This window comes from Tachyglossus aculeatus, chromosome 11 (assembly GCF_015852505.1).
Source record: "Tachyglossus aculeatus isolate mTacAcu1 chromosome 11, mTacAcu1.pri, whole genome shotgun sequence".
NCBI lineage: Eukaryota > Metazoa > Chordata > Mammalia > Monotremata > Tachyglossidae > Tachyglossus > Tachyglossus aculeatus.
In genome coordinates, this window is record NC_052076.1 from 36,700,033 (window position 1) to 36,720,706 (window position 20,674).

Here is a 20,674-nt window from a genome sequence, read left to right on the forward strand (position 1 = left end):
CCATCTTTGCTCTCCTCAAGTTAACCTGTTCTCTGTGATTTCATCTCAGCTCTCATGGGCAATCCCTTGCTCACATCCACCCTCCTGCCTGGGATTTCATCCTCTTTCCTATCCAACAGGCTGCAGCATTCAATCAATCAATCAATCAATCAATCAATCCTATTTATTGAGTGCTTACTGTGTGCAGAGCACTGTACTAAGCGCTTGGGAAGTACAAGTTGGCAACATATAGAGACAGTCCCTACCCAACAGTGGGCTTACTCAAAGCCCTACTGAGATCACCTCTCCTCCAGGAGGCCTTCTCTGGTCGATTTCTCTCCTCCCCATCTTATACCCCACAACTACCACTTGGCCTTTTAAATTCTCATAACTCCAGAGCACTTATGTGCATATCGTATATACTCTGTTCCCTCCTCCTATATGTAATTGATTTTAGTGTCCTTCTTCCTCACCAGATTGAAGGGTCCTTGAGGGCAGGGATTGTGTCCTCCAACTATTGCAATGTCAAACACAGGCAACGGGTGATCCCACAAAAGCCACTCCCACCCCACCATGCCACCAGAATTCCCTTCAGCTCCTGCTCCTGACAAGAATCGACTCAGCTACTAGCAGTGGAAGGCCCTTTAGACTGTAAACTTGTTGTGGGCAGGGAACGTGTCTAACACCTCAGTTATATTGTACTGTCCCATGTGCTTAGTACAGTGTTTGGCACACAGTAAATGCTCAATAAGTTCATTCATTCACTCAGTCATATCTATTAATAATAATAATGGCATTTGTTAAGCGCTTACTATGTGCCAAGCACTGTTCTAAGCACTGGAAGAATACAAGGTAATCAGGTTGTCCCACATGGGGCTCACAGTCTTCATCCCCATTTTCCAGATGAGGGAACTGAGGCCCAGAGAAGTGAAGTGACTTGCCCAAAGTCACACGGCTGACAAGTGGCGGAGCTGGGATTAGAACCCTCGACCTCTGACTCCCAAGCCCGGGCTCTTTCCTCTGAGCCACGCTGGTGCTTACTGTGTGCAGAGCACTGTACTAAGCGCTTGGGAAAGTACAAAACAGCAATAAAGAATGACAGCCCCTGCCAACAATGGGCTCACAGTCTAGAGGGGATGATGGGTGGATTTAAATAGGATGGACTGATTTAGTGAGAGAAAGGTAGGGGCAGTGCCCCCGCCTCCATCTCCCATTTTGGGCCATTTCCACCAATCCCCCCGTTTCTCCCGTCTCCCTTTTCCCTGACTCTTCCCGCTTCTGCCTGTCCTTCTTCTCAAGTCTCTGACTCTTCCCCCGAATGGTGCTTGGCACATAGTAAGCGCTTAACAAATGCCATTATCCTCCTTGCAGGCCAGGCGGCCTCACCCTGCCGGGGAGAGGTTGTAGGGTGCCTTGCTTGAGCTCCGGAGCACCAAGCTGCCAGTTTAACTGGGGTTTTGCTAGGGGTGACCAGTTTAAATGGGGTTTTGCTGGGGGTGACGGACGGTCCGAAGGAGAAGGAAGCAGCTGCAGCAGTGATAGAAAGAGTGATGATGATGATGATGATGATGGGATTTGTTAAGCACTTACTAGGTGCAAAGCACCATTCTAAGCGCTGGGGAGATTACAAGGTGATCAGATTGTCCCACGTGGTGCTCACAGTCTTCATCCCCATTTTACAGATGAGGGAACTGAGGCCCAGAGAAGTGAAGTGACTTGCCCAAAGTCACATAGCTGACAAGTGGCGGAGCTGGGATTAGAACCCATGACCTCTGACTCATAAGCACGGGCTCTTTCCACAGAGCCACACTGCTGAATGATGGTATTCATTCATTCATTCATTCATTCAGTCGTATGTACTGAGCTCTTACTGTGTGCAGAGCACTTCACTAAGTGCTTCCTAATTCTAGAGCATTGTAAGAAGCCCTTGGAACAATCAACAGAAGCAGGAGTGTAAATCTCCCTCTCTTTTCCTCTCTCCCTTTCCTTTTCTGTCTCTTTGTCTTTCTCTTTGTGTCTTTCTCTCTCTCATGTTTATTGAGCGCTTACTGTGTGCAGAGCACTTCACTAAGTGCTTCCTAATTCTAGAGTGTTGTAAGAAGCCCTTGGAACAATCAACAGAAGCAGGAGTGGAAATCTCCCTCTCCTTTCCTCTCTCACTTTCCTTTTCTGTCTTTCTCTTTGTGTCTTTCTCTCTTTCTCTCTCACATACACACACACAATATGCCATTTTATTAAACTGTGAGACTCCTCTTCTTGCCTCTGCTCCTTCCCTTCTCCAGGTACTTGACTCCCTCCACCTCGAGGGTTCTTTTGGGATCTTAAGTCTATCTATTCTATTGCCAGGGGCCGTTGCAGACCGTGTCCCCCATCATGTCCCAGATCATCCTCCCTCAACTACTGGGGCCTGGGGGCTGAAACCTGGAGCTGGAATCCCTAGTGACTTTCAGCATCCAGATCCTGCTCGTCTTCCTCCCTGAACCCTGAGTCCCGTTAGCCACCGGACCTGTGAGCTGGGTGATGGGCTGGGGGAAAAGGGCCCAAAACCTTGGCAAGGAAAATCTAAACTCTCCAATCAATCAATGGACTTTATTGAGCACTTATAACAATGTACAGAGCACTGTATTAAAGCTTAGAGAGTAAAATAGAATTAGTAGGCATGATCCCTGCCCTCCAGGAGCTAACAGACTCTAGTGGAATCAGACACACACAAAAATTTACAGAAAGAAGGAGGAAAGAAAGACGGTACATACATTCATTCATTCAATTGTATTTATTGAGCGCTTACTGTGTGCAGAGCACTGTACTAAGTGCTTGGGAAGTACAAGTTGGCAACATAAAGAGACGGTCCCTACCCAACAGCGGGCTCACAGTCTAGTAGGGGGAGACAGAGAACAAAACAAAACATATTAACAAAATAAAATAAATAGAATAAATATGTACAAATAAAATAAATAAATAAATAAATAGAGTAATAAATATGTACAAACATATGTACATATATATAGGTGCTGTGGGGAGGGGAAGGAGGTAAGGTGGGGGACGGGGAGGGGGAGAAGGGGGAAAGGAAGGAAGCTTAAGTAATAGGAAGACATGGAGATATGTACCCCCTTTCCACCTGCCCAGGAAAATTATAGCCTAGTGGAAATCAATCAATAAATCACTGATATGTATTGGGTGCTTACTGTGTGCAGAGCACTATACTAAGCAATTGTGAAAGTACAACAAAGCAGATTTAGTAGACATGTTCCCTGCCAATAAGGAGCTTACAGTCCAGAGAGGAACTTACAGTGTGGGCAAAGAGTCAGGTTAGGGAAACTGGAGTTAACTCTAGTTTCAGCTTCTCCAGAACTGTAAGCAGTTATCAACCTGGCTCTAAAACTCATTCACTGTGTGGTCTTGGACCCTCACTCAACCTCTCTGTTTTCAAATTTCACAGCTATAAAATGTGTCCATGCCACCTCCTGCACAGGTAATTGGGGGTGGGAGGGGAGAAAAGGGTAACAAATGAAATTGAACAGGTGAAAGTGCTTTGAGAAATAAAATCACCAAATAATCCACAAAGTGTTACCTCAGTAGGCACTCAATAAAAATGAATTAAATGAACAAATGAACGGTCTTCCTCCCATGAGTCTCCTTAAATTTCCCATGAGTCTCCTTAAATTTAGCCACCTCCACTTCATCATTCATTCATTCATTCAATCGTATTTATTGAGCACTTACTGTGTGCAGAGCACTGTACTAAGCTCTTGGGAAGTACAAGTTGGCAACATGTAGAAACGGTCCCTACCCAACAGCGGGCTCACAGTCTAGAAGAGGGAGACAGAGAACAAAACAAAACATATTAACAGAATAAAATAAATAGAATAAATATGTACAAGTAAAATAAATAAATAGAGTAGCCCAGACCAAATACTCAGCTGTTGCTGCTTCCCTCCCCAGAGTCAACTGTAATCTTCTCTCTTCTGCCTCCTCCCTGCTCGTCCCATCACCCTCATCTTGCAGGATTTTCTAGAATCACAGTAGACCAGACTTGTGATGGCTATTTCCATATCGGACTGGGCAGAAGCAGTGAGCAGGCAGACATTATTCCTTGAGGACATGATCTATGCTGGCTTCCCAAGTCCCTCCCCCAGACCCCAGCCCTCCCTACCTCCCCCAGTTCCTCAGGTCAGATCCAGGTATCTTTGCCTCCCTCTTCACTCTCCAGATTGGCTCTACCTGCACCTCCACCTCCAGGGTGGACTTCCCCCCATCAACCCAAGAATCCCTTTGTCCCCATCCCCTGAAGTGAGGATCCCCAAGTTGGACCTAGGAGTCCCCCCATGCCCCTTCTCTCATCCAGATTCCAGGAGTATACCCCCTCCCATTGAACCCTGGAGTCCCTGCCCACTACCTGCTTGTCTTCCTGTCTCCCTACCTGCCTATCTGCACGTTTGCCCACCTTCCTGCATGCCTACCTACCTCCCTTTCTGCCTGACTGCTTGCCCAACTTTCTGCCAGCCTGCTTACCTGCCTACCTATTTACCCTTGCAACCACGGATCAGAGAGGGCAGGATGACCACATTTTGGCTGGGCATGGACTCAGGGACCCACTAACTGTCCATAAAGATGTGAAGATTGTGACCAGACACTCAACGCATTTTTAATAAGTGGAGAAACTAGTGTCCCTTCATTCCCTGAACCTAGGGATTCACAAGGAATGTCAGGGTGGGAAGGAAGGACCCTGGGAGGAGAGCCAGGGCTCAGGAGTGGGGCTGCCTGGACCTTGGGAGGGAAGCCAGAGCTGGGGAGCAGGGCTGTCTGGACCCTGAGAAGGCAGTCATGGTTAGGGATCAGGGCTATCTAGACCCTGGGAGGAGTGCCAGGGCTGGAATGTAGGACTGCCTGGACAATGGGAAGGGAGCCAGGGTTAACAGAAGAGGCCAGGGTCGGGGGCAACAGAAACTGGAGACTTAGAAGGCTGAACTCCTTGGGAGGGGAGCCTGGAAGGCCAAAAGCTGGAGGCCAGGTGCTTGAGTCCTGGGATGGGAAGAGGAGATTTCCAGGGAACAATAGCGCCTCAGAAACTGAAATCTGACAAGAGGTGAGACAGCTCTGGGGATGAGCTGCTAATTACCATCCCCTTGAGCTTCCGGGATTTACCACAAGATTCTTCCTGCCCCAACTCCCCTCAGATCTACCCCCCCCCCCCCCCCCGGGGCCTTTTCCCCTGGCAGAACCCTGGCACTCTGGCCCCCCGTTTCCAACCCTCTCCCCTCAGCCCTTCCCCTGTCCAGCCACAGCCCCCAACCCTTCCCAACACCTCCCAGTCTCTCACCCTCAGATCTCTTCTTTCCAGAACCCAGGGGTCCTGTGTTCCACACCCCTCTCTGCTCCAGGAACTCGGGTTTCCTCCCCGTAGGATAAGCTCATCAAGGCATCTTTGTTTCCCAAGTCTGACCGGTCGCACCCCCTGACCCGCCCCATCTCCTTTAATTCTCCCCCTCCTCCCCACCCCTGTAAGCCCTCCCACGTCTCCCAGGGAAGACTCTGTGTCTGCTGAGAGCAAAGCCCCATCAGGAGTTGGCAGGACCCGGCCCAGGGATGGGATCTCCGGAGGTTGGGGACACAATTCCTAGGCTCTGGAAGAGACCAGATTGGGGGAATAGGTCAACTTGACCCTGAGGAAGGATTGGGGTCAGGGAAAGGGCACTGAGTTTCTGAAAGGGAACGATCTGGGGGCCCAGGAGGGGCAGAACACCTGAGTCCTGGCCTGGCAGGAGAGGTTGAGGGAGGATTGCTTGGGTCTGCTCACCCTTTCCCATTCAGCCTTCTGGGACAAATTATCTCAGACTCCTATTTCCCTCATTCAGCCTGAACAGCAGCTGGGACCCGCTCCTCACACCCCCGGACCAGCGGAAAAGATGAGAGGGACTCAGGGGCCCCCGGCTGCCCTCCTCCTGCTGCTGCTACTCCTGCTTCTGGGTGAGTCTGGCTCATGGGCAGGGGCCGGGGTTGGGAGCTGAGAAAGGCCTCATATTAGGAAACACCTCCTCCCATCCCCCTTCCCCAGCTCCCACTCCTCCATCCCTCTCCACCAACCAGATGCCTCATTCCCAACCCCTCAGCATTCACCCATTTCTACACTCTCCTTCCCTCTCCTGTTGGACCACTTCCTCTTTGTAATTTCATCTGCTACCCCTCTTATCTCCATCTCTCTGGTTGTCCACCTTATGTCTCCCCTCTTCCCTGTCCTTGCTCTCTCTCTCTCTGTCTCGCTGTCTTTGCCTCTCTCTTTTCCAATTCTCTCCCACCACTTGTTATCTCACTGTTCTGTCATCCACTCCTTGTCTGGTTGTTCTTCTCTGTGTTATTTCACTCCCATCTCCATCAACCCCCTTATCCATAAGGTTTTCTCCCACCTCTCAAAACACATTCGCTCACTCACATTTTCCAAGTTCTCTCTCCCCCATCATGTTCTCCTTTATCCCTGCCATTGAGCAAAATAGGTGGTTGTCCAGACCCCATTACTACCAGACATCAGCCAGGAGGCTAAGAACAGCCCCATTCCTGGAAGAAGCTGACTGGGCATCACCAGGGAATAACTGTACCCATCCTGTCTCTCTGGACTCATCATCATCATCATCATCATCAATCGTATTTATTGAGCGCTTACTATGTGCAGAGCACCCCACCCTCCCCGTCTTCTCACCTTCTTCCCCCTCTGGTCACTCTCTGGTTGTCCCATGTCACATGCGCTAATGTGAGCGATGCGATTCCTTCATCCCCTAGGCTCCCGCGTGCCCTGCAGAGTCATATTTGGCCTCAGTTCAGGGGTAACCCTCCTCCCAGCACCAGGAGCTGCGGGGTCTCCAGGTACAAAGCCGACCCCAACCTCCCAGCCGCTGACCCTTGACCCTCCCCTCCATCCCCCTCACACACCGGCTCTTCTCCCCTCCACCCACGGAATATCTTGAAGCCCCCAGCCCCTCCCAGACCGTGGGTCCTCTGCTTTGGCAGGCTGCGGTCAGCCTCACTTGGCCAGGCGGATCGTGGGCGGGCGGGATGCCCACGAAGGGGAGTGGCCGTGGCAGGTCAGCCTGACCCACCAGAAGACTCACCTGTGCGGTGGCTCCCTCGTCTCCCGCCAATGGGTGCTGACGGCAGCTCACTGCTTCTCCAGGTGAGAAAGCCCCCCTGCCTTGGGGCTGGGAGGGAGCTGGCCCCCCTCAGGGAGGGATGAATGGAGCCACCAAAATAATAATAATAATAATAATGACATTTATTAAGCACTTACTATGTGCAAAGCACTGTTCTAAGCGCTGGGGTGGTTACAAGCTGATCAGGTTGTCCCTCGGGGGGCTCACAGTCTTAATCCCCATTTTACAGATGAGGTCACTGAGGCCCAGAGAATAATAATAATAATAATGGCATTTATCAAGCGCTTACTATATGCAAAGCACTGTTCTAAGCGCTGGGGAGGTTACAAGCTGATCAGGTTGTCCCTCGGAGGGCTCACAGTCTTAATCCCCATTTTACAGATGAGGGAGCTGAGGCCCAGAGAAGTGAAGTGACTCGCCCAAAGTCACACAGCTGACAATTGGCAGAGCTGGGGTTGGAACCCATGAACTCTGACTCCAAAGCCCGGGCTCTTTCCACTGAACCGTGCTTCACCCCTCTCCTGGGAGCCAGCTGGGTCTTGGAACAACTCTTGGCAGCTGCCTCTCTGTTACACTTGGCAGCTTCTTTGCTCCTCCTCAGAGTCGGTCACTAGAAGCAGCGTGGCTTAGCGGAAAGAGCCCGGGCTTGGAGTCAGAAGTCAATCAATCAATCAGTCATATTTATTGAGCACTTACTGTGTGCAGAGCACTGTCCTAAGCGCTTGGGAAGTACAAGTTGGCCATTGGCAACATATAGAGACAGTCCCTACCCAACAGTGGGCTCACGGTCTAGAAGTCGTGGATTCTAATCCCGGCTCTGCCGCTTATCAGCTGTTTGACTTTGGGCAAATCATTTCTCTTCACTGTGCCTCAGTTACCTCATCTGTAAAATGGGGATTAAGACTGTGAGCCCCACGTGGGACAATCTGATCACCTTGTAACCTCCCCAACTCTTAGAACAGTACTTGGCACATAGTAAGTGTCCCCCGTGTTCCCTGGAGGGCCAGTGACGGGGCAGTTGTCACCGTGCAGTTCTCGACACCATCATTAGGAGAATGACTTCTTGGATATTTTGCTGTTAAAAAACAAACCAAGAAACAAAACAAAACAAAAAAACCCATTGCATGGTGAAGGCCTCAGTAAAGCATCGAACACCCATGGTCAGCAAACCCTCCCTTCCCCAGGCCCGGAATGGAGGAGAGGGCTGGTGAGGGCCCTGCTCCCTCCTGCCTAACAGACTGGATGAAAAGGACCGGTTTGGAGGCGAGGAAGGAGGTGTTGCTTTCACTCCTATCTCCTCCTGTCTGCAATGAGCTTTGGATAGTGAGAATCAATCAAATGCACTTTTTTCTGGTGAAAACGAATATAAAACTAAACACACTAAGACCATAGAAGAAAAGGAGCATCAGACTTTTTCTAGACTGTGAGCCCGTTGTTGGGTAGGGACCGTCTCTATGCGTTGCCGACTTGTACTTCCCAAGCGCTTAGTACAGTGCTCTGCACATAGTAAGCTCTCAATAAATATGATTGAATGAATGAATGGACAAATAACATCATCATCATCACCCTTTCAGTTCCCTTCCCCAAAGCCAACCCCACTTACTTACTTCATTGCTGGTTTTCATTCACTCAATCAATCAATCAATCATATTTATTGAGCACTTACTGTGTGCAGAGTACTGTACTAAGTGCTTGGGAAGTACAAGTTGGCAACATGTAGATACGGTCCCTACCCAACAACGGGCTCACAGTCTAGAAGGGGGAGACAGACGACAAAACAAAACATGTAGACGGGTGTCAAAATCGTCAGAACAAATAGAATTAAAGCTATATGCACAGCATTAACAAAATAAATGGTTAGTATGTACAAGTAAAATAAGTAGAGTAATACAAATATATGTACAGGCTTTCCCCTCCTGGCTCTCACTCCACTGCTGCTCTGTTCCTCTCCGGTCCCCCGTCTGTCTGTCCATCTGTCCACCTTCCTCTGTCCCCAGGCCGGTGCAGCTGTCGGAGTACCGAGTTCATCTCGGGGAGTTCCAGCTGGCCCGGCCTTCCCGCCACGTCCTGGTCCTGCCCGTGCTGAGGATCCTGCTCAATGCCAACTTCACGGAGGTTGGTGGGCAGGGGGACATCGCACTGGTGCAGTTACGCAGCCCTGTGCCACTCACCTCCTACGTCCAGCCCGTGTGTCTGCCCGCCCCTGGGACCCATCTGCCCCCAGGGACTCTCTGCTGGGTCACTGGCTGGGGCAGCCTGTGGCAAGGAGGTGAGTGCGCTGAGAAGGACCGGGACCCCCATCCTCCTGGCCAGCCAGGAGTCCCCTTCACCTGAAAGGGGCATCCAGGTGGCTCACTCCCCGACCCTCCCTCTGACTGGACCCTTGGGGCCTAGTCCGGCCTGCTGCACAACGAGGCCCAGGTGGGACCGGCAGGTCGAGGGTCTGACCTATGCTCGACATCCCCTCCAGTGCCGCTCCAAGGCTCCAGGCCCTTGCAGAGGGCCCAGGTTCCCCTGTTGGACAGACGGACCTGTGACCGGCTCTATCACCTTGGCTCCAACATCCCCCTCAGTGAGCCCATCCTGCAGCCTGGAACCCTGTGTGCTGGCTACCCCCAAGGCGGCAAGGATGCCTGCCAGGTGAGAGGGTGCAGTGACTCTCGGGGCCCGGAGATTCCCACCTCCCTCTGCTCCCCCGAGATGGCAGTGCCCCCTGTACCGCTCGCCCCTCCCACTTCACACCATTTGGGATCAGGGGGACCCAGGCATCCCCGGCCAACCTCAGCAGACCTTTTCAGACCCATCCGGTGTTTGAGGTGGGATATCTGCAGGCCGGGGAGCAGATGCCTGAATTTATGGCAGAAGACACTTTCTGGGTAACTGGATGGTTGGGTGAATCCCACAATAATAAGAGTAGGGGCGAGGAGTAGTGTGATGGGGGTCAGATTTGGAGGAGGGGAAAGAGGGCTGCGGGGATCCAGATGCCTGGGTTCTGAACCCATCTCTCCCTCAGGGCGATTCTGGGGGGCCCCTGGTCTGCATGCAGGATGGACACTGGGTCCTCGTGGGGGTTGTGAGCTGGGGCAAGGGCTGTGCCCTGCCCAACCGCCCAGGCGTCTACACTAGCGTCGCTGACTATGGACACTGGATCCAGGCCCACATGACCCCATCAACCCTGAGGGTCCAGTCCACCTCAGGGGCAGGGAGCCTAGGGACCCTCTTCCCCTCCGTCCCCTTTTTCCTTCCCCTCTTGCTCCCCAGGCTTTGCCTGGCCCCCTAAAGCAGCAGGCACAAGCTCCAGTTCAGACCTGGAGATTTGGGGTGGAGGGGGAGAGCTGGGGCACCTGAATCCCTGGTATGGGCCAAGGCTGAAAGGAGCTCTGGGAAAAGCCTGGGTTCTTCCATTCTGAGTCAAATCAGAAACCCCATCTTCCCATAACATACTGGACTGAAGCCTCCAGGGACAATGTGACCACCGCCCCGGCACCCAGTTCCTGGAAATGCCCCCTGCCCCTGCCCAAGGACAAACCCAGGCTCTGACCACAGCTGGCCTTCGAGAAGCCCCAAGCTTGTTCCTCATCCTCCTGCAAAAAGTTCTGATAAAAAGCTCAATGCAACTGCCCCACTGCATTTTTTGTGATGGTCCCAGCCCAGCTCTACTCTGGGCCCCACCCCGGCCTCCAACCCAGCCCCCTCCATGGACTCTAGCGGAGCACTTTGAACAAGATCCTGAGTGCTGCAGAGTGGAAGGCAAGCATCCTGCAGCTCAACTTTGGCAATAAAAGCTCTCTGTACCTCTAAATATATGTGTCATTGTCCTTCATCTTCAGAGACACCAGTGCCGGTGAAGCTCCCCTACGAGTGCATGTGTGGCTGAAAAGACCAATGTGGTTGAGTTGTCATGTTTGAGGATTTCAGCGTCTGACACAGTTTTCACTTTGGCCTCCTTGTCTCTTATTCCTTATGAAACTTTTGCTCAAAGCTGTTCCAGAGTCAGATACAGAAAAAGTGCAGGGAACAGGGGCTCCATTTCCCATTGAAAGAACGCCTAGCACAGTTTTTTTTTTAATAACATGGGGGTTTGCAGGAACACAGCTATGGTATGGTAGGAGACATGCTTATAATGGAAAACCAAAAGCAGTACAGACACAATCAATTCAGAATGGCAGTGGCATGCTAGAATTTGCATTGGCCAATTGAGAAAGCAATTGTGGATTTCAATGGAGAGGGATAACAATAAGTAAAAATAAAGAATGAAAATAACCCGGAAGGATTGATAAAGTCCACACTCCCTAGAACTAAAACAGAGTTTTCAGCTAGGCTTCAGATTCTTAAGTAAATATTACACCACAATAGATTTACTAAGTTAAAAATTAAACCAGAACTATTGTAATGTTCAGAGATAATACTTAGATAATACACTGGAAATAATGTCCCAACAGTGGGTTTTAGAATATCCTACAGTACAATTTATTAATAATGATAATTACGGTATTTATTAAGCACTTACTATGTGCCAAGCACTGTTCTAAGAACTGGGGTAGATACAAGGTAATCAGTTTGTCCTATTAGGGGCTCACAGTCTTAATCCCCATTTTACAGATGAGGGAACTGAGGCACAGAGAAGGGAAGTGACTTGCCCAAAGTGACACGGCAGACAAGTGGCGGAGCCAGGATTAGAACCCATGACCGTCTGATTCCCAGGCCTATGCTCTAGCCACTACACCAGGCTGCTTCTCTAAAAATCTAAATATGAGAATCGTGAGTGTAGCACTTGGCAGTTACAAACATGTTTAGCTTTTGGATGAGCGGGAAGGTAATAGTGCAAAATGTTAAAGATAAACATCACGAGGTATTTGAGGCCACAGGGAAGTGACACTAACTATAAATTAATCTTAAGAAAGATTACATACCAGTAATACCTGCTCAAAGAATTGTCACATGGATCCCATGAAAAAATGAAGGACACATAAAAAATTAGACATGCAAGGAATAAGAGGGAAAATAGACAGACCTATGGAAAGGACTCATCTGTTACTGAGATTAGGTGAAATTAAAGGATGGACCCCTTAGAAGGGCTTGGATCCCAGAGATATAAAAGTATATTGAGTGAGAACATTTTCCCTTTCCTCAAGAGTTGATTCTTGTTGTTGCTGTTCAAAGGGCAGAAGCCAAGTATTTATCGTCTCAGAGTTCTGGCAGATACTCCTGGAAGAACCTGATAAACTGATGAACACACCTAATTTGCCACTTATACGGTATAATTTTACAAGGCTACTAACTGAATTTGGTTTTGTACATTTGATGTTTTCCACAGTACAGTAGTAAATAGTATATAATGCAACATATTCTGAAAGATGTTAAAAGGTAGATTGTGTAGGCTGCAAACCCTATGAGGATAGGGGATCATGTCTATTTATTCTTAGGGTACTCTCCCAAGAGCTTAGTACAGTGCTCTGCACTTAATAAATAAGCCCTCAAAAAGTATCATTGATTGACTGATTTGGGGAATACCAACAGAGGGTTAAGTAGGAAACCTGAATAGTTACTGGGTAAAACACACTCAATAGGCGCAGGGAACAATAAAAGAAAATATACATCTACATCAATCAGTCAATCCATCAGTGGTATTTATTAAGCACATACTGTGTGCAGAGCATAGTACTTGGGAGTGGACAATATTATACTATGCTATATATCTACACTGAAGGAATATTTGCTTTTAGAGGGAAAACTCTCCGTTAGATGGTACAGAAGTGTTGTGAGCCCGTTATTGGGTAGGGACTGTCTCTATATGTTGCCAACTTGTACTTTCCTAACGCTTAGTACCGTGCTCTGCACACAGTAAGCACTCAATAAATAAGATTGAATGAATGAATGAATGAAGAAGGGAAATTACAAACATGACTTCCAAAAGACAAGGAAGGAATACAGAAAGTATTGGGCATGTCTCAATGTACTGAAAAATACATTCAAAAGCTGGCACAAAAACCTTGATATTTAAGGTCCTTACTTAAAAAAAATGAGGTTTGGAGAAATATCATCAGCAAAGAGTAGAATTGGTTGAAATTGTTAAATACAATTACATCATCAGTAAGGTACTTCTTCAAAGAAAGCTTCAAACCAAGAGCTAGGAATCTGGGATACTAGGAGACTGTAAGCTCCTAAGAGTAAGAGTTGTAAGAGTAACAGTCGTGTCTACCATCCCTTTTGTATTGTACTTTCCCAAGTGCTTAGTTCAGTGTTCTGCACACAGTAAATGCTCAATAAATACTGTTGACAGATTGACTGATTGGCTCAGGAAGACAGACAGGTCTGAGTTCTGACCAGTCCCATTCACATCTAGGTCTAAGACAATGGTCAGGGCATCTTCTAGACTGTGAGCCCACTGTTGGGTAGGGACCGTCTCTATATGTTGCCAACTTGTACTTCCCAAGTGCTTAGTACAGTGATCTGCACACAGTAAGTGCTCAATAAATACGAATGAATGAATGAATGAGTCTTCAACAGAGAAGGAAATTTAAAGTGCCTGTCTTTGCCAGTAAAAAATATGCATGACTTTGTACCAAGAGATCATCCTGCATAGAAAATAATTCATTCAATTCATTCAATCGTATTTATTGAGCACTTACTGTGTGCAGAGCACTGTACTAAGCGCTTAGCATTGTACTAAAGTGCTAAAGACATAAAAGTCTTTTTCAAGGAATGATAGCAGGCTACCCTCCCTGCTTATAGAGCTGATTTTGACAAGCAGAGGGGTTTTCTAAGGTGAAGTGGGGGCCATTTTTTTTATAACAGGCACTCTCTATCAATCAATATTATTATTGAGTGCTTACAGTGTGCAGAACACTGTACTAAGCACTTGGGAGAGTACACTACAACAGAATTGGTAGACACATTCCTTCTAAATCAGGAGTGGACCCCCACGCTGGCCCCAGGGGGGTCACTCACTCCTTTTAGTAAGTGTCCAGGGGCTGAGAGTGAAGAACTGGAGAAACGGAGGGTTTATAGACTGCAGAAGTGCAACCACTTCTGGACCCTAGCAGCTGCAGGTGCCCCCCTCCTGCCACGTGCCTGGAGGTGCTCACTTGGCTGCTGGGGGAGATGGGAGAGGGGCGACAAGAGTGGAACGGGGGCCAAGCTGCTGCTATTTGCTTTGCTTTGCTTTGCTTTGCTTTGCTTTGCTTTGCTTTGCGTGTGTGTGTGTGTGTGTGTGTGTGTGTGTGTGTGTCTCTATGTGGGGGAGGCTGGCTGGGGCAGGGCTGGTCCGCCCCACCCCTGTCCCAGAGCATGTGATGGAAGGGGAGCCCTCTCCTAGCTGGTCTTTCGACTGTTAAGTTCATTGTGGACAAGAAACGTGTCTGCCAACTCTGTTGTATTGTACTCTCAAACATTAGTACCGTGTTCTCCACATAGTAAACGCTCAATAAATCTCATTGATGATGATGCTAGTGAGCACTTTCTCCACATAGTAAACGCTCAATAAATATCATTGATGACGATGCTAGTGAGCACTTAATACAATGCAGGCCAGCCCACACCCTCCGCTCCTCTGCCGCTAATCTCCTCACCGTTAGGCCTCGTTCTCGCCCGTCCTGCCGTCGACCCCCGGCCCACGTCATCCCCCGGGCCTGGAATGCCCTCCCTCTGCCCATCCGCCAAGCTAGCTCTCTTCCTCCCTTCAAGGCCCTACTGAGAGCTCACCTCCTCCAGGAGGCCTTCCCACACTGAGCCCCTTCCTTCCTCTCCCCCTCGTCCCCTTCTCCATCCCCCCCATCTTACCTCCTTCCCTTCCCCACAGCACCTGTATATATGTATATATGCTTGTACATATTTATCACTCTATTTATTTATTTATTTATTACTTGTACATATCTATTCTATTTATTTTATTTTGTTAGTATGTTTGGTTTTGTTCTCCATCTCCCCCTTCTAGACTGTGAGCCCACTGTTGGGTAGGGACTGTCTCTATATGTTGCCAACTTGTACTTCCCAAGCGCTTAGTACAGTGCTCTGCACGCAGTAAGCGCTCAATAAATACGATTGATTGATTGATTGATTAATAAATGTCATTAGCTTTTTTAAAAAAACCCATGTTTTCCAATTCCTAGGCTCCTACTCTTTGTCCCGGACTATTTATTTATTTATCTATATTAATGTCTGTCTCCCCCTCTAGACTGTAAGCTCACTGTGGGCAGGGAATGTGCCCGTTTATTGTTGTAGTGTGTACTCTCCCAAGTGCTTATACAGTGCTTTGCACACAGTAAGCACTCAATCAATTCATTCATCATCCAGTCGTATTCATTGAGCGCTGCAGAATTGATCTTCAAACAGGCTCTGTCCATAGTGGAATCCTTTAAACAAGTTATTTCCTGTTTAACAAAATGTGCAGTGACTGGATTGATTGTAAACGATGAAGCACAGCGCCTAAGGCCATGGAAGGGCAGGCCAACGCTCTTTCAAGAATTTAACGGTAAAGACCTCAGAAGACAAGGTTACAGTTAGGTAGTAGAGCACAAAACCGCTTGAATAACATCCTAATGTCTGCCTCCCCTGTTAGGCTGAGAGCTCCTTGAGGGCAGGGATCCTGTTGTGAATAATAATAATAATAATAGCGTTTATTAAGCGCTTACTATGTGCAAAGCACTGTTCTAAGTGCTGGAGAGGTTACAAGGTGATCAGGTTGTCCCACAGGGGACTCACAGTCTTACTCCTCATTTTTCAGATGAGATGAATGAATCCTGTTGTACCCTTCCAGGTTCTTAGGATGGTGCGGTCCAGTACAGTGTGGAGGGCACTCAATAAACTCTACAGACGGATTGATTGATAAGCAAAACCAAGGCAGGAAGCCAAAATGAAGGTGATTAGCCTAATGATGAAGACAGTCTCCATAGTACAGGCTGGTGGGCAGGGAACATGTCTTCCGACTCTGTTATGTTGGATTCTCCCAAGTGCTTCGTACAGTGCCCTGCATACGCTAAGCGCTCAGTAAATACAACTGACTGATTCATTCATTCATTGTTGAAGTGGATGGGGGTGGGGGAGAGGGGTCAAGCCCAGAAACAGCAGCTGGTATGTGGCAATCTGAAGCCAATCAGGAGGGTACAGGAGGCCGGGGGGCTGTGGAAGTAAGATTCTTCTGGGGGACTCCCGGCCCGTTGGTCTCCCCCCACCCACTCCTGAGAGAGATCTCCCCACTGTTGGGTAGGGACTTTATATGTTGCCAATCTGTACTTCCCAAGCGCTTAGTACAGTGCTCTGCACATAGTAAGCGCTCAATAAATACGACTGATGATGATCTCCGCACTTTGGGCTCAGAGCAAGAGGTCAAAGGAGGGGGGCAGGACAGGGCGGTGAGGACTGATTTATGTGTGTCTCCGGGTTGTGGTTTTACTTTGTGAAGGTGAGATGGGCACATCCAGGTTTGGGGTTGAAGCAGACTGGAACTCCATGAGCCTGGCGTTCCTGTCTGACACCGCACCCGACTTCCTCCATTCAATCAATCAATCAATCGTATTTATTGAGCGCTTACTGTGTGCAGAGCACTGTACTAAGCACTTGGGAAGTACAAGTTGGCAACATATAGAGACGGTACCTACCCAGCAGTGGGCTCACAGTCTTAACACTCTTATACCTGGACACCAAAAAAGCAGGGTGGTTCCTTAGCGTCAAGCAACTGGGGCTGTCTTGAGCTGACCCGGACTATAATACGGCCCCCGCCGCCACCACCCTTCCTAAGTATGGATCAGTGGGGTCTAAGAAAGCAATGAGGCAAACCGGCTCCCTCATTCATTCATTCAATCATATTTATTGAGCGCTCACTGTGTGCAGAGCACTGTACTAAGCACTTGGGCAAGTCGGCAACATATAGAGACAGTCCCTACCCAGCAATGGGCTCACAGTCTAGAATCCCAGTTCCGCCACATAATAATAATAATAATGGCGTTTGTTAAGCGCTTACTATGTGCAAAGCACTGTTCTAAGCGCTGGGGGGATACAAGGTGATCGGGTTGTCCCACGTGGGGCTCACAGTCTTAATCCCCATTTTCCAGATGAGGGAACTGAGGCTCAGAGAAGTGAAGTGACTTGCCCAAAGTCACACAGCGGACATGTGGCGGAGCCAGGATTTGAACCCATGCCCTCTGACTCCAAAGCCCGTGCTCTTTCCACTGAGCCACGCTGCTTCTCTGAGCAGCGCCACATGTCTGCTGTGTGACCTTGGGCAAGTCACTTCACTTCTCTGAGCATCAGTTCCCTCATCTGTAAAATGAGGATTAAGACTGTGAGCCCCACGTGGGACAACCTGATCACCTTGTATCCCCCCAGTGCTTAGAACAGTGCTTTGCACATAGTAAGCGCTTAACAAATGCCATCATCATCATTATTATTATTAGAAGGGGGAGACAGACAACAAAACAAAACATGTGGACAGGTGCCAAGTTATCAGAATAAATAGAAGTAAAGCTAGAGGCGCATCATTAACAAAATAAATAGAATAGTAAGTATGTACAAGTAAAATAAATAGAGTAAGAAATCCGCACAAACATATATACAGGTGCTGTGGGGAGGGGAAGGAGGTAGGGCAGGGAGGATGGGGAGGAGGAGAGGAAAACGATGTTTCAGTCTAGGGACTCTGGGACCCGGCAGGGGTGGCCATGCTCACCAGCTGCTTTAATTCCCCTCCTGTTACCATTCATCATCATCATCATCAATCGTATTTATTGAGTGCTTACTATGTGCAGAGCACTGTACTAAGCGCTTGGGAAGTACAAATTGGCAACATATAGAGACAGTCCCTACCCAACAGTGGGCTCACAGTCTAAAAGGGGAAGACAGAGAACAAAACCAAACATACTAACAAAGTAAAATAAATAGAATAGATATGTACAAGTAAAATAAGTAAATAAATAAATAGAGTAATAAATATGTACAAACATATATATATACATATATACAGGTGCTGTGGGGAAGGGAAGGAGGTAAGATGGGGGGATGGAGAGGGGGAGAGGAAGGAAGGGGCTCAGTGTGGGAAGGCCTCCTGGAGGAGGTGAGCTCTCAGCAGGGCCTTGAAGGGAGGAAGAGAGCTAGCTTGGCAGAGGGGCAGAGGGAGGGCATTCCAGGCCAAGGGGAGGACGTGGGCCGGGGGTCGACGGTGGGACAGGCGAGAGCGAGGTACAGTGAGGAGATTAGTGGTGGAGGAGTGGAGGGTGCGGGCTGGGCTGGAGAAGGACAGAAGGGAGGGGAGGTAGGAGGGGGCGAGGTGATGGACAGCCTTGAAGCCCAGTGTGAGGAGTTTCTGCCTGATGTGCAGATTGATTGGTAGCCACTGGAGATTTTTGAGGAGGGGAGTGATATGCCCAGAGCGTTTCTGGACAAAGATAATCCGGGCAGCAGTATGAAGTATGGATTGAAGTGGAGAGAGACACAAGGATGGGAGATCAGAGAGAAGGCTGATGCAGTAGTCCAGACGAGATAGGATGAGAGCTTGAATGATCAGGGTAGCAGTATGGATGGAGAGGAAAAAGCGGATCTTGGCAATGTTGCGGAGCTGAGACCGGCAGGTTTTGGTGACGGCTTGGACGTGAGGGGTGAATGAGAGAGCGGAGTCGAGGATGACACCAAGGTTGCGGGCTTGTGAGACTTTCCACTCCTCCTCGCTGGGCTCTCCACTGTTCTCACTGCCGGCGAAAATGGGACTATGTCCCCCGGCCAACCGCCGATACCACACAGCGCGGGTGGTCTCCCGCTCCACCCCAACTCGGGAGCTTCTTCCTCCCTAGCAAACGTGTGCTTCTGGCCGTGGTCTAGTGGGTTTATCTGGAAATGCTTCCTGGAGGAAGTGGACTTAGAAGTCTTCGAAGAAGGGAATGATGGGGCGTGGGGAAGCCCAGCAAAGAGGTTCTTCTAGGCAGAGAGAGAGAGAACCTCTTTGCTGGGCTTCCTCACGCCCCATCCTCACCGTACCTCGTTCTCGCCTGTCCCGCCATCGACCCCCGGCCCACGTCATCCCCCGGGCCTGGAATGCCCTCCCTCTGCCCATCCGCCAAGCTAGCTCTCTTCGTCCCTTCAAGGCCCTACTGAGAGCTCACCGCCTCCAGGAGGCCTTCCCAGACTGAGCCCCTTCCTTCCTCTCCCCCTCGTCCCCCTCTCCATCCCCCCATCTTACCCCCTTCCCTTCCCCACAGCACCTGTATATATGTATATATGGTTGTACATATTTATTACTCTATTTATTTATTTTACTTGTACATATCTATCCTATTTATTTTATTTTGTTAGTATGTTTGGTTTTGTTCTCTGTCTCCCCCTTTTAGACTGTGAGCCCACTGCTGGGTAGGGACTGTCTCTATATGTTGCCAACTTGTACTTCCCAAGCGCTTAGTACAGTGCTCTGCACACAGTAAGTGCTCAATAAATGCGATTGATGATGATTGATGATGATGATGAGAGGGAGTTGCCCAGGGTTGGAGGGAAGGACAGCGGCAGCCCACCGGCAGAGGAAGAACCTGGGTCTCCCGTGGGTCCTTGGGTCCGCTGGGGGGCAAGGAGTGGAGCCGCCATCTCCTTCTCTCCAACTCGGGGCCGGTCCCACTTCGGGGTGGGGGCACTGGTCCCAGAGAGCCACAGTCAAACAGCTTCCAGGACAGTCTGACTTTTCACTGGCCTTGTACTTCCCAAGCGCTTAGTACAGTGCTCTCCACACAGTAAGCGCTCAATAAATATTATTGATTGATTGATTGACTGATTTTCTGGGGCTCTTTCATTTCCTGGAATGAGTTCTGTCCCATTCCGGCTGGCTTCCAGCTCTTCTCTTCCCCAGTTAATTTCCACCGCCTGCTGACTGTGTCACCCTAAGGGGCCCCTGTGCACTTACATATTTACAGACACGCTTGGTACTTACCTACCTACTGAACTCATCTATGTACAACACGACTTTCTCCTCTGTTGACCTCACCATGCCCCGGCTCCTTCCAGTTCTAACTTTGCTTACCCTCTTATTCCCACTATTTATACATAACATCTTTCTGCCAGTCTCCCAAGCTAGACTCCTTGAGAGCAGGGAGCGTGACTACTGACTCGACTGTGCTCTCCCAAGCACTTAGGGGAATGCTCCGCACCCAGTAGGCACGCAATAAATGCTAATAATGATAATTGTATTTGCTAAGCACGATGTTCCTGGCACTGTACTAAGCGCTGGGGAGGATACAAGCCAATCGGGTTGGACACAGTCCATGTCCCACATGGGGCTCATGGTCTTAATCCCCATTTTACAGATGAGGTAACTGAGGCACAGAGAAGTAAAGTGACTTGCCCAAGGTCACACAACAGACAAGTGATGGAACTGGGATTAGAATCTTTGGCCTTCTGACTCACAGGCCTGTGCTCTACTACGGCATGCTACTTTCATTCATTCATTCATCCAATCGTATTTATTGAGCTCTTACTGTGTGCAGAGCACTGTACTAAGCGCTTGGGAAGTACAAGTTGGCAACATATAGAGACGGTCCCTACCCAACAACGGGCTCACAGTCTAGAAGGGGGACACAGACAAC

General features: G+C 49.2%; 1 protein-coding gene across 1 annotated transcript; it reads left to right on the forward strand.

The window, feature by feature from the left end:
- Positions 1-5,006: 5,006 nt before the first annotated feature.
- Positions 5,007-10,401, forward strand: LOC119934764 (serine protease 33-like). Its single transcript, XM_038754307.1, has 8 exons — positions 5,007-5,065; positions 5,361-5,379; positions 5,835-5,946; positions 6,754-6,837; positions 6,982-7,144; positions 9,119-9,390; positions 9,592-9,761; positions 10,135-10,401. The coding sequence occupies exons 1-8, from the start codon at positions 5,007-5,009 to the stop codon at positions 10,399-10,401; spliced, it is 1,146 nt and encodes a 381-aa protein (XP_038610235.1).
- The last annotated feature ends 10,273 nt before the right edge of the window (positions 10,402-20,674 follow it).